Source organism: Staurois parvus, unplaced genomic scaffold (assembly GCF_062004578.1).
Source record: "Staurois parvus isolate SC_StPar_1 unplaced genomic scaffold, SC_StPar_1.0 ptg000662l, whole genome shotgun sequence".
Lineage (NCBI taxonomy): Eukaryota > Metazoa > Chordata > Amphibia > Anura > Ranidae > Staurois > Staurois parvus.
The window spans coordinates 651,908-670,099 of NW_028318458.1; the positions used below are offsets into that span (position 1 = coordinate 651,908).

An 18,192-nucleotide genomic window follows, 5' to 3' on the forward strand; every position below is an offset into this window, starting at 1 on the left:
TAGTATGGGACAATATAACCCCTGTCAGTATATTTTTGCCCTCTGTGTTCCACTGGGGAGATTTCCCTTCTCTTCCTGTTTTATGGTGAAAACAGGACATGACAGGAAATCCCTAAAAGTGAGGATATGTATGGTTGTCACGGGGTTCACTAGTGTCCCCATTGGAAGATTTTCTCTCTATAGCTGTTCTGACAACAACCCTAAATTTGAGATTTTCTTTCTCTTTCATTATCGGTGATAACAGGCGAAAAAGAAAGTGTGAACCTCCCTAACAAGAATACAGACAGCAATAAAAACTGATGTGTTCTAATCTCTCTCCAGTCTATATAAAACAAAAATAGTTTTGCAGTTAGATGAAAGCTAAAGCAAAAACATAAATGTTATATATTGTAACTCAATGGTCTTTAGATGCAATGGCTGCATTAGTTTTCTTCTTTTTTAGCCTTGTTCTACTTTATTTTCACCTGGTGACCTTGCCAGTAACACATTACCTGTCCTAGAGAGACAACACTGACTAACTGTATTGTATCTATGAAGGAGCAAGGTTGTCATGCTATCCTGATCTGAAATAGAAACACCTCTTCATCTCCGATACATAGTGTGAAGTTGTTCTGTAGTTTACAGAAGATAACTGGGAAGGCAGATAACATTGCTCAGTATTTCGGTTCAGTACACAAAAATGTTATAAAGACACTAAATTTATATCTGAAGCAACAGGAATTTGTCTGTACTAGCAAAGAATGTTATTTTCCTGAAATAGAAAATTAATGTAGCAAGAAAGCCTAAGATCTCATAATCAGAACCATTTTATTACACTGGTTCTGGTAAATTTTGTTCACATGTGTAAATGTGGACTGAATTGCTTTATTTGGAAATGTTGATTTTCATTTTAGGTCCAAGAACTAAGACTCTCAAGTGCATCATAGAAAAATCATTTCTGCCATTAAAGAGAACCAGTGGCCAGTGGGCATCCATAATAGCTTGAATCTTGCCTTTCTCACTCATTTGCCATGGGTGTGAAGCAAAGCACCACAGCTGTGGGATGTGTACCAACCTCTCTGACTGCTGTGTTAGATTTTTAGGTGGGCTGTAAAAAAAAGGGTTCAACTGCCGTTTTTGACACCCCTTCGCAATCCATGTAAACAAGTATTAAAGTGGATCTATAGGCAAGGTAAAAAAAAATATACAGTATACTGTATGTTGCAATCTGCAAATATCATTAACATAGCTGTTTTTGTTTTTCTGAGCCTCCCCTGTAATATAGTTTTATTACTTCTGATCTGGCCAGTAAGTCTCTTATTTTCTTAATTTCATTTAGCAGACCAAGCTGTCCAGCAAAAGTGTTACAAAGTTTAGACAAACCTTTTACCGCTGACAGGGTTGCTTACAATGGTCATCTTTTATTCATTTAGGCCCCTTTCACATGAGGCAGATTCTGTTCCAGTCAGCAGGGGATCTGTCAGCTGATCAGAGCAGAGCGGTTGAATGACACATCGGTGTCCACTCTGCTCTATGGGTGGCCAGTAGTAAACAAACTCCACTATTTATTTACACCCAACTATTCTCTGATCCGATCTGCCTAAGCAGAAGAGGATGTATCGTCTTACTTTTTTTTAGTGGACTGGATTGGACCCAAAGGTATGTGGGCGTAAATGTACACAACTCCGTTTGCACCCACCTGTTCATAGGGATGAATGGACCCTCCAATCAGGTCTACATGAAAAACTGACAGGCAGACCTGATTGGAACACCAATGTGAAAGGGGCCTTAAGCTCGCTGTAGATGGTTTGAATCTTGGCTGGTTCAGCAAGGACTAGCCGAGATTCAAACCATCTTTGGGCAAGCTGATTGTAAGTCAATTATAGTATGACTTAGGTACAACACATCATATTTTACATGCGATTATTGTTAGTGGCTATTATAGACACCAGCAGTAATCACTAAGTTTATCCAATGAGGACGGCTGCCCCCTGTGCCCCTCCACCAGGAGAACATAATAGCTCCATGGGACAGATTTCCCCCATCAACACTGACTGTGTTGATGGGGGAATAGAATGATTTTCTTTTCTGCAACTACAGTTGTTTAAGATCATTTTTTCTCATAATCCACACTCAGTACCTCATAATGATGAAGTGAAAGCAGAATTTTAGAAATGTTGCAAATGTATGAAAAAGGAAAAACTGAAATAACATATTGGCATAAGTATTCTGACCTTTTGCAACAACACTTGAAATTCAGGTGCCTCCCATTTTTCTTGATCGTTGCTAAGAGGTTTCTTCTCCTTGATTGGAGTCCACCTGTGGTATGTTAAATAGATTGGACATGATTTTGAAAGGCACACACCTCTCTATAAAAGGCCTCAAATCTAAAAATGCTTACTGTATCAGAACAAAAGCCATGAGGTCAAAGGAACTGCCTGCAGAGCTCAGAGAAAGAATTGTTGCAAGGCACAGATCTGGGGAAGGCAACAAAAATTCTGCTCTCTCTGTTCCCAAGAGCACAGTGGCCTCCATAAGTGCAAAACACATTAATGTCCACTTGGAGTTTGCAAAACAAAAAAACTAAAGGCCTCTCAGATTTTGAGGAACAAGATTCTCTGGTCTGATGAAACCAAGATTGAACTGTTTGGCCTCAGTTCTGAATATTATGTCTGGAGGAAACCAGGCACCACTCATCACCTGCCCAATATCATCCCAACAGTGAAGTATGGTAGTGACAACATCATTCTGTGGGGGTGTTTTTCAGCAGCAGGGACTGAGAGACTGGTAAGGGTTGAGGGAAAGCTGAATGGATCAAAGTACAGATGTATCCTCACTGAAAACCTGTTCCACAGCACTCAGGACTTCAGACTGGGTTGAAGGTTCACCTTCCAACATGACAATGATCCTAAGCACACAGCCAAGACAACACAGGAGTGGCTTAAGGAAAACTCTGTCAATGTCCTAGAGTGGCCCAGCCAGAGCCCTGACTTGAATCTTATTGAACATCTCTGGAGAGATTGGAAATTGACTGTCCACTGAAGGTCCCTATCCAACCTAACTAAGCTTGAGAAGATTTGCAAAGAAGAATGGCAGAAAATCCCTCAATCCAGGTGCGCAAAGCATGTCTCATCATATGATGTACAAAAAAATTTGTGCTGCATCAAGACAAATAAATTAATAAAGTCCTAAAGTAAAAAGAGATCCCACACAAGTACTGTGTGAATCCTTAGTAAAGTCCTCATATGCTATCCAAGTGAATTAGTGTAATGACCATCTATTGAATAGTGAGATCCAACAATGTACACCAGTGAGCCCACCACTTCAAACACACACAGCCACTTACCAAATTATTAGACCTCAAATTATAGGAGGTCTAACAAAATGTGAAGCTGCGTGGGTCTTGCACTATGAATCATCCAACTCTGGAACGTAAACAGCACCTCAGATGACACCTTCACTGGTCCTCCTGCTTTGCTATTAGGCTCAGCAAGAAAGAAAAACCTCTGATAGTGTAGTACTGATAATATATTTTATTAAAATCCGGTTACAGAACTACTTACAAACATCTCCAAAGATACAATGTAAAACGCAGCTGGTGTCAGCTGGTGAGGTCAGCACAAGCTCCGCCCGACCCTGACATATGTTTCATCCAAACAGACATTGTCAAAGGGATTAGTTTAGATCTCCTATAATTTGGGGTCTAACGATTTGGTAAGAGGCTGTGTGTCAAGGATTAGTCAAAGTAAGACTGGCACTATCGCCAATTCTCAACATGGCCGCAGGTTGCACACTCTCATTCACATTGGCGCATGTGAGTGTATGAAATGGCATGTGTGCATGTATTGTGGCACATGCAGAGCGCAATAGATTATGGTACCTATTCTCCTTTAAAAGGACAGCAGCTCTGACCACTAGTTTCTTGATGATTAGCGCCCTGTGTTACTGTGCCCTGTCTTATTACTAGTGGAGCCAACTCTGGATTGCCTTTGACCTGTCTTGTGTCATCTCCCGTCTCTGACCTCTTCACTTGCTTCACTGACTTCTCTGCTGCCTGCTTACCAGTATATGCTCTTGGTATGCCTTTTGACCACCCATGATTGACCTCTGCCTGTTCCTGATCTTGCCTCTTGCTCCTGACAATTCTCTGTGCATGACCTTCAGCCTGACTGCTGACCCTGTAATCTGCCTGCTGCCAAGTTCCGCCTGCCACATCTGGGGAACAGCTACCTGCTGCCAAGTTCCGCCTGCCACATCTGGGAAACATCTGCCTGCTGCCACATTCCGCCTGTCACATTTGGAGAACATCAGCTCCTACCGGTTCTATATCTTTTGGTGACCATCATCACAAGCTTGTTGGGCTCTTACAGCTGGCATCCCATGCTTCTTTGGGCTGAGCACTCCCTGTTCCTACCTCCAGGAGTGTTCTACACTCAGCCGCAAGGGAAGCCCTCTCAGCACTCTGGCCTTTGACCAGGTACATGACACTGTGAATGTTTGAAGTGGTGGGCTCACTGGTGCACATTGTTGGATCTCACTATTCAATTAATTGATGGACATTACAATATTTCACTGATTCACTCTGATAGCATACAAGGACTTTGTCTTTACTAAGGATTCACACAGCAGTTGTGCGGGATCTCTATTTACATTTGGACTTTATTCATTTATTTGTTTTGGCATAGCACAACTATTTTCATATATCATGTATTGCACAGTTGTATTTTATGTTTTAAACTTCAGCTGCGGAATGTGAGGTTTTGATTTTTGATATTTTTATAATCGCATTTAGCATTGAGTGCAGTATAAATGTATTGTTTGGTTTGTCCCAAAAAGACTCGAGCTTGTAATTTTGCCAAAGGTGTTTCAACAAAGTACCGAGTAATAGATCTGAATACTTAAATACGTGTGATATATCAGTTTTTTCTTGTTAATAAATTCACAGACATTTCTAAAATTCTGTTTTCACTTTGTTATTCTGGGGTACTGAGTGTAGAATAATGACTGTAGAATCAGGCTTCAATATAACAAATATAACAAAAAAGTAAAGGGGGTCTGATTACTTTGGGAATGCACTTTATACAGCGGGGAAAATATATATTTGATCCCCTGTAGATTTTGTAAGTTTGCCCATTTACAAAGAATTAAGAGTCTACAGTTTTTATCATAGCTGTATTTTAAATGACAGAAAAAGAATGTCAAGCAAAAATCCAGAAAAAACACATGATACAAATGTTATAAATTGAGTTGCAGTTCAGTGAAAACTTGGGACTCACTGGCCCCCTGAGAGGACCACCTGTATGGCAGGGAAGCAGTGGCCCAGCTGATAGGCCTGGGAGCAGCAGCCATTCCACAAATGGTACAGGAGAGGATCTGAGTGAGTACACCTGCACCCCCCCTGGGTGGAGAGTGGAAGGAGAACTCTGGTGGGAAACCAGATTAGCCCTCTGCTAGCGACTGTGCACCTTATTTAAGGGAACAGGAGCCAAATCCCCTGTTCAGGAAGAAAACCTTCAGATTGCTGGGTGGAGAGGAGTTCATCTAGAGCAGGGGTCTCCAAACTATGGCCCTCCAGCTGTTGCAGTACTACAAGTCCCATCATGCCTCTGCCTCTGGGAGTCTTGCCTGTGGCTGTCAGAGTCTTGCAAGACCTCATGGGACTTTCAGTTCCTCAACACCTGGAGGGCCATAGTTTGGAGACCCCTGATCTAGAGTCTGGAGTAGTACAACTGGAGCTGCTGGCTAGCACTCCAACAGAGACTGTGTGTCAGAGAGAAACTAAATAATTCAGGAAGTTGTCGTCAGATTTCGGTTCCCTTGGGCATCCTATACATATATATCATAAACTCTATCCAAGTTTAATCCCCTCAATAAAACAACAAAACCAACGCTCAAAGCCTGATTTCTTTCTGTGGATGAAAGCTGTGTGGAAAATGCTAACTGACTGGCTGTGTAGGGCTATAGGGGGACCCAAATTAATCAGCAATCCCTAAGGGGGTAGTGCTACATATGTTATCCTTCTGGTTTCTCTATGGAAGTCCTCTGAGCTTTATGTATATGTTACCATTACCACAGTAACGGAAGCAAATGCTGTCACCTTGTCCATATCACCCATTATAAACAACTTGTCTGCACCGCCCACAACTCCTTACACTCCTGAAGCCAGTGCTAAAATCAGCAATGTTGGCTCCCCAGAGGAGTGGTATTACCACTACCCTGGTCCTATGACAGTGCTTGGGCATAGTGATATGCTGTCAGGCCTAGACCTGTCTCAGGAGAGCAGGTCACTTGCTTCCCCATACCCAAAAGTACCAGCTATTCTCAGTAACAAGGATCCGAGAAGGAGTGCAGGTAAGGTGAACATAAGAGGGTCAGGGATTGCCCTTTGTAGAGACACTTTCAAATTCCTGTGCATGTCACTTTAACTTTCATAGTTACTGTTAATGTTTTGGTTTCCAGAGAATATGTGGTCATCTGAAGACGTGAATCATTTTACAATCATGTTGTGACAATGTTAACTATGAAAAGGTTTCAAAATATTAACCATGAAAAAGGCTTTCACAACTTCAAAAGAAAGATTGTAGCTATAAGAAAGCTTCTAAGGCTAGGTTCACACTATTGTGGGTAGTTGGGGGGTGCGGGTGCGGCACACACAACCACCTGCAGCCAAAACGCCCTGCTCTTTGAAGACATGTGGGGCTGCCATTCATCCTTAATGGCACCCCCACACATCTAAAAATGCAGTACATTTTTCGGGAGCAAAAGCACCATTGAATTTCCCTGCTGCTGTATTTTAGACACGGTGCAGGAACCTTTTTCCTATTCAAGTGAACGGGCTGCCGTGCCTGCGCAAACCTGGCTCACAGAGCTGCAATAGTGTGAACCTACCCTAAATGATAAAATGTGTTTAGAACTGGGATGAGAGTTTCAGTGTAGCAGTGTTTAGCACAAGTCCAATATGCTATCCGTGTGAATACGGTAATGGTGGCATTTTAGGAATAATGTTTAGGGTGAGGATTTAAATGTTTGGTCTAAAACTAGTATTTTAGGGGATGCATCAAAACGGAGCTCCACCCAAAAGGGGAAGTTCCGCTTTAAGGACTGCTCCCCCACTCCCCATTAAGGATTGGCACCTCTGGGGGACAGATACCCGAATTTGACAGGTACCCACTCCCACTTCCGGTCCGATCACCTAGGCGATCGGAAGCGGAAAGTGTCCTCCCTCCCTGTAGTCTTTTGGGACACGTGACAGGTCCCAAGCAGACTACAGGACCATTCATGGAGTGCAGAGCTACTCACCCATGCGCAGTGAGTACCTGGCTGTGAAGCCGCAAGCTATCACAGCCAGGTGTCCATACTGAAGATGCCGGCCTCCTGGAATCCAGGACAGCTGGTGAAACGGGCTGCAGTTTCACCACGGGACCGAGGGACAGGTAAGTGGCTGTTTTTTAAGTCAGCAGCTACAGTTTTTGTAGCTGCTGACTTTAATTTTTTGACAGCATGAGTGGAACTCCGCTTTAATTTGTGTTGTTTTAGGGCAGCTATTTCACTTTAATAGGCTGTCAATGTACGAAAAAAGCAGCTAAAATCAGACATGGCCTATTTTTCAGACACACCAGTTTGTAGGGAGAACAATAATGGGGGTTGCTTTTCATCTTCTGGTGCTGAAACCTCCCTGCAGAACACTATCCGTGCTGGTCTGTCTGTGCCAAAAACTAAAGTACTATTCTTGTAGCTTGTCTTAATAGGCATACATTTTACAAAAACTAAAGTTGGTTATGCAAATGATCTGCTGTACACCCATGACATCCGGGTGGTCTCCCAACCAGCACACATGGCTCCAAACTGTCCCAACTTACATCCATGACACCCTAGGTGCATGACCAATGGTACCTTCAGAACGGAGAGGAGTGGCCACATCCCCCTACACAGGTGAGCTTGTCATTTTCTTGCCTCTTGTGAGTGTTTTTAATCATATATTATTAAATACAGCATCCGATTACTGCACTTAGCTGGCGCCTCCTGTTCTTCTCTTTTTTTATAAAGCAACATATTGACCTACTCTAATTTAGGGAGATCATGGAAACTTGGTGAGTTTTCCTGAGTGGTGGCAGAGCACTGCGAAGCACAGAAGATATAGTAAATCTTCACAAAGAATTTTTGTTCATTTAGAGAGCCCGGCTTTTAGACATAAAAGATACTTTTGTCTATTTAAAGAGCCTGATCTTCAATATAAACGACAATATTAGCATGGATATTTCTTTATGTATACTGCTTCTTTAAAATGGACGTTAACAATAGCACCATTGTTCTACAAAACATTAATTTTATTATTAATTTGTTTAAATTTGTGGTCAGCATGTTATGTTTTATGAGGGCTATACGTCATAACACCTAAGGCCCCTTTCACATGGGATTCCATTTTTTTCATCAGTTCAGTCACATTTCCAAGAAAAAAATGGATCAGCTCATGTCAGTTTTTCATCAGTTTACATCCATTTTTCATCAGTCTACATCAGTTTTTCATCCATTTTTCATCAGTTTACATCCGTTTTTGTCCATTTACATCCTTTTTTGTCCATTAACAATCATTTTCATCCATTTATATTCGTTTTGTGACAGTTTACATCCATTTACATCCGTTTTCATCTGTTCATACGTTTTCATCAATTTTTCATATTTACATCCGTTTTCGTCCATTTACATCGGTTTTTCGTCCGTTATGTTTTTTTTTAATGGAAGAAAAATAGGGTTTTCTTCCATTCAAAAAAAATGGATGTGAACAGATGATCATCTACTAGTCCATAGAAATACATGGGTGTCCATTTTTCCTCCGTAAACAGACAGATGAAAAACGGACATATGGAACGCCAGTGTGAAAGGGGCCTTGTTATTTGAATACACATTGTGTTTTGCACAGCAGCTTAAATTTGTTGTAGTTTCAAGATTCTTTTTGTATTGGGGTTGAACTTGAGAGACCATTTGCTTAATTTGTATGCGTGCAGCTTAACAAAGTCAGTTGGGAACGGGGAAATTAATTCAGCTTAATACCATAACAAATATAACCAATCCTGCAAAATAACAAAAGAATAACAGCACTTCCACAGTCACTAGGATTGGTGACACCTGGTGCTGAAAAACATGGTGTCACCCCCCTAAACTGGCCCCTGCAAATGATAGTGCGTGTGCTGTCATGAATGGGGGTGACACCATCGTGGCCAGATATCACTTCCTACTTGATGGAATTACAAAAATTACAATTTTTTTAAAAAATATTTTTCCAATTTTTTACATTTTGTACTGTACCCCCCTGCACGCCAGTTCCCCAGTATACCCCCTACACACCAGTTACTCACTATACCCCCCCTGTACACCAGTTCCCCATTGTACCCCCCCTGCACACTAGTTCCCCAGTATACCCCCTACACAGCAGTTACCCACTATACAATCCCCCTGCACACCAGTTACCCACTATACAATCCCCCTGCACACCAGTTCCCCACTGTACAAACGTCCTGCACACCAGTTCCCCATTGTACCCCTTCTGCACACCAGTTCCCCACTGTACCCCTCCTAAACATCAGCTCCTCACTATGCCCTCCTCCGACCCACAAGTTCCCCACTGTACTCCCACACACACATGAGTTACCCACTCTACAACCCCTCTGGACACCAGTTCCCCACTGTTCCCCCCTTGAACACCAGTTCCCCAACCTCCCTGCACATCAGTTCCCTCCAACCCACCCCCACTGAAGAAGACCAGCATTGCTGCGTGTTCTACTACTATAGATCCCGATGGTGTGGGATGAAGAGATATTGCGGTAAGCTAGGACTTCCATCACCGCTTCTCTTCATCCCGGTTCTCTCCTCTCCAGCTCAGGCTGAAAATACAGGCTGAGGGAGGAGAGAAGGCCAAATACTTCAGGGAGGGGAAGGCAATAGAGAAATGTGAATAGGGCAGCACAGGGAGAGATCGGTAGACACCCGCCAGAGGGGTGACAGCAGGGCCAGCGATAGGAGGTGGGACCAGATGACAAATACAGAATGATGCCCTGTGTCTCTGTCTTTCCCTCCAACAGCTGAAAGCAGAGTGAGGGAGAGGGGGAGAACCCGGCTTTCAGCTGCTGGAAGAAGAACCAGAGACACAGGGCATTGTTCTGTAATTGTCCTCCGGTCCCACCCCCTATCAGAGGCCCTGGTGTCACTCCTCTGGAGGGCGTCAACCCGGGTACGGTCTGCACCCCCATAGCGACGACACTGCACTTCCAGAAATATGAATACATTTGGAACAATGAATATATACTCTTCCAGAAATTACAAATTGTTCCAAAAATAAATAATTCTAACATAACGATCACAACAAAAAGAAATTATATACTTAACAAATTAAACCAAAGCAAAACAAAACAAAATTTTCTGTGGTGCACATCTCTAGTGTGTATGTGTATATCTGGGGCTTATATATGATTGTTAATTCTTTGCATTCATGTATTCATATAATGCTGTAGATTTGCCTCTATACATTTCCCATTGAAGCAGATTGTCAGATCTGGGTAATACATTAAGCTAAGCCACTCCTGTTCCACTGCACGAATCAACTCTTGTTTTCTGAAGATAGACAATTTGTTAACTTTGATATAAATACAGTAGAAATATTATATACCATATGTACTGTATATGAGCTATGTCATGCAATATTGAACCAAACTACTTTTAAAGTGGTAGTAAACTCTGTATATTTAACCACTTGCCTACTGGGCACATTTACCCCCTTCCTACCCAGGTCAATTTTCAGCTTTCAGTGCTATTGTACTTTGAATAACAATTGCGTGGTTATGCAACATTGTACCGATATGAATTTTTTATCATTTTTTTTCACACAAACAGAGATTTCTTTTGGTGGCATTTAATCACCACTGGGTTTTTTATTTTGTGCACTATACAGAAAAAAAAGAGCAAAAATTAGAAAAAAAAAGTTTTTCTTTTGCAAAATTTAGCAAACAGGTAAATTTTCTCCTTCACTGATGTGCGTTAATGAGGCTGCACTGATAGGCAGCGCTGATGGGCACTGTTAGGCTGAACTGATGGCCACTGATAAGGTGGCACTGATAGGTGGCACTGATGGGCACAGATTGGCAGCAATAGGTAGCACTAAAGGGCACTGACTGGCGGCACTGACTGATGGAACTGACTGTCAGCACTGATAGGCGGCACTGGCAGGCACAGATTGGCAGCACTGCTGGGTAGCACCGTTTTGCACTGCTGGTCAGCACTGCTGGTCAGCACTGTTGGGCACTGCTGGGCATCACTGATGGGCAGCACAGCTGGGCACTTTTGGGGCTGCACTGATAATCAGGGCATTGATTACCAGTGCAGATGTCTCTTTTGACTGTTGCCAGTTATCGGCAGTACTTTCCTCACGCTGTCACCGCCGATCACTGGCAAGTATATTTACACGGTGATCAGCTGTGATTGTACACAGCAGATCATGTGGTAAAAGGCCGCTGTGATTGGCCTTTTACCATGTCATGTGATCAGTTGTGTCCAAAGAACACCGAGTTGCAATGCAAGCTATCGAATCAAAAGGCAACAGTGTAAATACAACTTGAATGAAATGTAAGTTGTAACATTTTAATTTAAAAAAAAAAACTAAACATTGCAATGCTCTGGGATTGGCGCATTAGCACTGTTTTCTCCAAGCACACACCAGCCTTGGCCATGGAGGTATCAAAAAACATGTATCTGTATATTGTCATGCAATATTGAAACAAATTACTTTTGGGGCTTGTTCACATCAGGTGCACTGGGACTGCCCTAGAAGCCTTGTCCAGTGCAGTCCCAATGCCAACACTGTAAACCAACATTGTAAACCAACACTGTAAACCAACACTAGTGGTGCATACAGAACTTTTCCCAGCTCTGCAGGCTGCAATGAAAGCTACCTCACTTCAACAACACTGTGCGAATAGAACTTAATGAAAACACTTGAAAACAAAAAAAAAAATAAGAAAATAGAACAATACACTAGAATTGGTGCATCGGCACTCTTTCCTTCAAGAGCACACCAGTGATCTAGCGATCAATGTGGCTGCTGGTGTTAAAGAACCCTTAATTAAATAAAGAAAAATCCTCCTGTTAGGATAATCCCTAACCTAAGCTGCTCACACCCACCTTATATACCAAAAAGTGAACACAGATAAATAACTAAATGGTGTAGCGCTAATAAATAACTAATACTAGTGCATACATAAACATAAAAATACCAATAAGTAAATAAATAATTAACAAATCACATGTGACACACAAAACAAGTGAATAATGTCAAGAACCTGTAAAATGAATACATAGGCAAAACCCCCCCTTATCCAAAACTGGGGGATCAAATTACAAATAATATATATATAATATTTATAATTACAGAATAATATAATATCGTCACCGTGCAGGGTACCCTGAAGAAGTCACGTGATCATCGTGACTAGAGATGAGCGAATCGAACATGACGAAGTGGAATTCCTTTCGAATATTAGGAAAAATTCGATTCGCTCCGAATCCGAAAATTAGCAAATTTCGGATGCACGAATCAAATTTTCCCCGATCGGCCGATTTTCATCCCTTCTACAGCCGGCAAAAAGTGTCCCTGCAGAGAGCTCCGCTATTTCTGACAGTTCTCTGACAGTTCCTTCACATTTACAGCGGTTGAAACATTGTATCTATTTGTTTCCATTTAGGATACAGATGTTTTTACTCGGAAACAAATAGATACAATGTTTCAACTGCTGTAAATGTGAAGGAACTGTCAGAGAACTGTCAGAAATAGCGGAGCTCTCTGCAGATACACTTTTTGCTGGACTGGAATTCTTCTTATTTTCATCCTACTTCTTCTTCTTCTTCTTCTTCTTCATCCTCATCCTCTTCTTCTTCTTCTTCTTCTTCTTCTTCATCCTCATCCTCTTCTTCTTCTTCATCATCCTCATCCTCTTCCTCTTCTTCTTCTTCTTCTTCTTCTTCTTCTTCTTCTTCTTCTTCATCCTCATCCTCTTCTTCATCCTCATTCTCTTCTTCTTCATCCTCATCCTCTTCTTCTTCATCCTCATCCTCTTCTTCATCATCCTCTTCTTCATCATCCTCTTCTTCTTCTTCTTCATCCTCATCCTCCTCTTCTTCTTCTTCTTCTTCTTCTTCATCATCATCATCATCCTCATCCTCTTCTTCTTCTTCTTCTTCTTCTTCCTCACCATCATCCTCTTCTTCTTCATCATCCTCAACCTCTTCTTCATCCTCATCCTCTTCTTCTTCTTCTTCATCCTCTTCTTCTTCTTCTTCTTCTTCTTCTTCCTCATCCTCATCCTCTTCTTCTTCTTCTTCTTCTTCTTCATCCTCATCCTCTTCTTCTTCTTCTTCTTCTTCTTCTTCTTCATCCTCATCTTCTTCTTCTTCATCATCCTCTTCTTCTTCTTCTTCTTCTTCCTCATCCTCTTCTTCTTCTTCTTCTTCTTCCTCATCCTCATCCTCATCCTCTTCTTCTTCTTCTTCATCCTCATCCTCATCTTCTTCTTCATCCTCATCCTCTTCTTCTTATTCTTCTTCTTCTTCATCCTCATCCTCTTCTTCATCCTCATCCTCTTCTTCTTCATCCTCATCTTCTTCTTCTTCTTCTTCTTCTTCTTCTTCATCCTCATCCTCTTCTTCTTCTTCCTCATCCTCTTCTTCTTCTTCATCCTCATCCTCTTCTTCTTCTTCATCCTCATCCTCTTCTTCTTCTTCTTCATCCTCATCCTCTTCTTCTTCTTCTTCTTCTTCTTCTTCATCCTCATCTTCTTCTTCATCCTCATCCTCATCCTCTTCTTTTTCTTCTTCTTCCTCATCTTCATCCTCTTCTTCTTCTTCATCCTCATCCTCTTCTTCTTCTTCTTCATCCTCTTCTTCTTCATCCTCATCCTCTTCTTCTTCTTCTTCATCATCCTCATCCTCTTCTTCTTCATCCTCATCCTCTTCTTCTTCATCATCCTCATCCTCTTCTTCTTCTTCATCATCCTCATCCTCCTCTTCTTCTTCTTCTTCATCATCCTCATCCTCTTCTTCTTCTTCTTCATCCTCATCCTCTTCTTCTTCTTCCTCATCCTCATCCTCTTCTTCTTCTTCTTCTTCATCCTCATCCTCATCCTCTTCTTCTTCTTCATCCTCATCTTCTTCTTCATCCTCTTCTTCTTCTTCTTCATCCTCATCCTCATCCTCTTCTTCTTCTTCTTCTTCTTCCTCATCCTCTTCTTCATCATCCTCATCCTCTTCTTCTTCTTCATCCTCATCTTCTTCTTCTTCTTCTTCTTCTTCTTCATCATCCTCATCCTCCTCTTCTTCTTCATCATCCTCATCCTCTTCTTCTTCTTCTTCTTTTTCATCATCATCCTCATCCTCACCATCATCCTCTTCTTCTTCTTCTTCATCCTCATCCTCTTCTTCATCCTCATCCTCTTCTTCTTCATCATCCTCATCCTCTTCTTCTTCTTCTTCCTCATCCTCATCCTCTTCTTCTTCATCATCATCCTCATCCTCTTCTTCTTCTTCTTCATCCTCTTCTTCTTCTTCATCCTCATCCTCTTCTTCTTCTTCATCCTCATCCTCTTCTTCTTCATCCTCATCCTCTTCTTCATCCTCATCCTCTTCTTCTTCTTCTTCATCCTCATCCTCTTCTTCTTCTTCTTCTTCTTCTTCTTCTTCTTCATCCTCATCTTCTTCTTCATCCTCATCCTCTTCTTTTTCTTCTTCTTCCTCATCTTCATCCTCTTCTTCTTCATCATCCTCATCCTCTTCTTCTTCTTCTTCTTCATCCTCTTCTTCTTCTTCTTCTTCTTCATCCTCATCCTCTTCTTCTTCATCATCCTCATCCTCTTCTTCTTCATCCTCATCCTCTTCTTCTTCTTCATCCTCATCCTCTTCTTCTTCTTCTTCTTCATCCTCATCCTCCTCTTCTTCTTCTTCTTCTTCTTCTTCTTCTTCTTCATCATCCTCATCCTCTTCTTCTTCTTCTTCTTCTTCTTCTTCCTCATCCTCTTCTTCTTCTTCTTCCTCATCCTCATCCTCTTCTTCTTCTTCTTCTTCTTCTTCATCCTCATCCTCTTCTTCTTCATCCTCATCTTCTTCATCCTCATCCTCTTCTTCTTCTTCTTCTTCATCCTCATCCTCTTCTTCTTCTTCTTCTTCTTCATCCTCATCCTCATCCTCTTCTTCTTCTTCTTCTTCTTCCTCCTCATCCTCTTCTTCATCATCCTCATCCTCTTCTTCTTCTTCATCATCCTCATCTTCTTCTTCTTCTTCTTCATCCTCATCCTCCTCTTCTTCTTCTTCTTCTTCTTCTTCATCCTCATCCTCTTCTTCTTCTTCTTCTTCTTCTTCTTCTTTTTCATCATCATCCTCACCATCATCCTCTTCTTCTTCTTCTTCATCCTCATCCTCTTCTTCATCCTCATCCTCTTCTTCTTCATCATCCTCATCCTCTTCTTCTTCTTCTTCTTCCTCATCCTCATCCTCTTCTTCTTCATCATCATCCTCATCCTCTTCTTCTTCTTCATCCTCATCCTCTTCTTCTTCTTCTTCATCCTCATCCTCTTCTTCTTCATCCTCATCCTCTTCTTCTTCTTCATCCTCATCCTCTTCTTCTTCTTCTTCTTCTTCATCCTCATCCTCCTCCTCTTCTTCTTCTTCTTCTTCTTCTTCATCATCATCCTCATCCTCTTCTTCTTCTTCTTCTTCTTCTTCTTCCTCACCATCATCCTCTTCTTCTTCTTCATCCTCTTCTTCATCCTCATCCTCTTCTTCTTCTTCTTCTTCTTCTTCATCCTCATCCTCCTCTTCTTCTTCTTCTTCTTCCTCATCCTCTTCTTCTTCTTCTTCTTCTTCTTCATCCTCATCCTCCTCTTCTTCTTCATCCTCATCCTCTTCTTCTTCTTCTTCTTCTTCATCATCCTCATCCTCTTCTTCTTCTTCTTCTTCTTCTTCCTCTTCCTCATCCTCTTCTTTTTCATCCTCTTCTTCCTCTTCTTCTTCTTCATCCTCTTCTTCATCCTCTTCCTCTTCTTCTTTTTCTTCTTTTTGTCTTCCTCTTGCAGGTCACTGCTCATGCGCAGATTTTTTATCGGCAAAAAATCGTCTGATTTGCCCACTATTGCCGCGAAAATCGGCCGATCGGCAAAATCGGCCGATTTTTTTTCCAACTTTACAGAAAAAAAAAAACGGCCAAAATACCGAAAAACGGCCGACCAAATAGCCCACTAACGATCCGAAAATCGGCCGATTTTATTTTCGGCCAAAAAATCGGCCATCTATGGCCTGCATTAGGGCCACAGAGACTTTAGGGCCACAGAATCGTTACTCAGGGACACAGAATCGTTACTCAGGGACACAGAATTGTTACTCAGGGACACAGAATCGTTACTCAGGGACACAGAATCGTTACTTAGGGCCACAGCTATCAAAGAATCGAAAATTTAAAGTGACATACACCCTTTTTTTTTTTGGTGGCTGTCGTGCACAGTTGGTGCTGCAGTTTGCCGATTGTGCAAAATAAACTGACTTTCTGCTTCACAACCACTATTGTACGTTCAAAGAGTTAAATCAATTTACACGCCGGCTGGCGGTAATTTTTTTTGTGTGATTAGTGCATTCCAGTGACACAAACGTACAGTTTCCAGCCAACGGCAAGCTGCAATTGACCGATTGTGTACAATAAACTGACTTTCTGCTTCACAACCACTATTGGCCTTCAATTGAAGCTGCTTCCGCTCCACCACTCTGCCATTGGACTCTTGATAGTCGTCTCCCCACACTGCTGCTGGGGGACTTTTTAACATAGGCCTCTGTATGGCCTTCAATTTAAGCTGCTTACGCTTCGCCACTCTGCCATGGGCCCCTGTACCGCCTCCTCTTGCTGCTGCCAGGTCCAGAGTGTGTCATGGGTCCCTGTACGGCCTCCCATTGCTGCTGTCTCCATCGCCACACTCTGCCATGTGCCACTTTCAGGTCTCCTCACACTGCTGGTGGGTTCCATTTTGTCATAGGGTGCTGTATGGCCTCCCATTGCTGCTGCCTCCACCGCCACACTGTGGCTCCACACTCTGGTTTTGGCCCCGTGACTGCCCAAATGAGTGAAGTGTGCGGTGATTCTAAGATCGACGGCACTCATCTGCATGTCATACTGACTGACAGTATTATTTCTCTTCCCCAGCAGACTCCAAGGGCATTTAAATTAAAGGTACAGTGTTCTGCACTAATATAAAGGCTCTCTGAAGCCTAGAAACCCTTTTTATAAGTTAAATTCGCAGCGAATAAATTCGCATCGAATCGAATTTATTCCGCAAATTCGGCGAATCAGCCGAATCGAATTTTTGAATAATTCGCTCATCTCTAATCGTGACGTAACGCGTTGGTACGCCATGACAGGACTTCTGATGTGCGGTGACATCACTTCCGGCGCGGGCACCATATTGGGACACCAGGAAACCATGCAATACACCCATTATATGAGGTGAAAGGCTGATTGAAATCCTTGATTATGTGAGTGGGCATTCTCTGGTGTTTTTTTTGCTTTAATAAAATATCGATTTACTCTATGGAGGATCTATTTTGTTTCTATTATGATTCTTTGATGTGAGTGGCCTTTGACACAGTTGACCACCCCCTTCTCCTTAAAAAACTATACTCCCTTGGCATCAGAGACTCCACTCTCTCCTGGCTCTCCTCCTATCTATCCTTCAGTGCTACCTATAACGCTGCCACCTCCCCCTCTCTCCCCCTCTCTGTTGGGGTCCCCCAAGGCTCTGTCCTCGGGCCCCTTCTCTTCTCCATCTACACCTCCTCCCTTGGCCAACTGATACACTCCCACGGCTTCAACTACCACCTCTACGCCGATGACACACAAATCTATCTCTCTACCCCTCTCCTCACCCCTTCAGTCTCCGCCCGAATTACCTGCCTACTGAACGACATATCAGACTGGATGTCACTCCACTTCCTCAAATTAAACCTTTCCAAAACCAAGCTCCTAGTTTTCCCCCCAGCCCGCGCTCCCCCCCAACCTCTCCATCAAGACCAATAATGCCACCATCAGTCCCACCCTGCAAGCCAAAGTCCTAGGTGTCACTCTAGACTCCAATCTGTCCTTCCAACCCCATGTACAATCGCTGGCAAATTCATGCAGACTCCAAAATACATTCG

General features: G+C 42.4%; 1 protein-coding gene across 1 annotated transcript in view; it reads right to left on the reverse strand.

Moving 5' to 3' along the window:
- LOC149448215 (uncharacterized) overlaps positions 1-18,192 on the reverse strand; it is a gene marked incomplete at its 5' end in the record, with an annotated part of 115,670 nt that overhangs the window by 80,479 nt on the left and 16,999 nt on the right. The window contains one exon of the mRNA XM_089651738.1: positions 2,214-2,298. Coding sequence (XP_089507864.1) covers positions 2,214-2,298 — 85 coding nt within the window. The remainder of the gene's footprint in view (positions 1-2,213; positions 2,299-18,192) is intronic.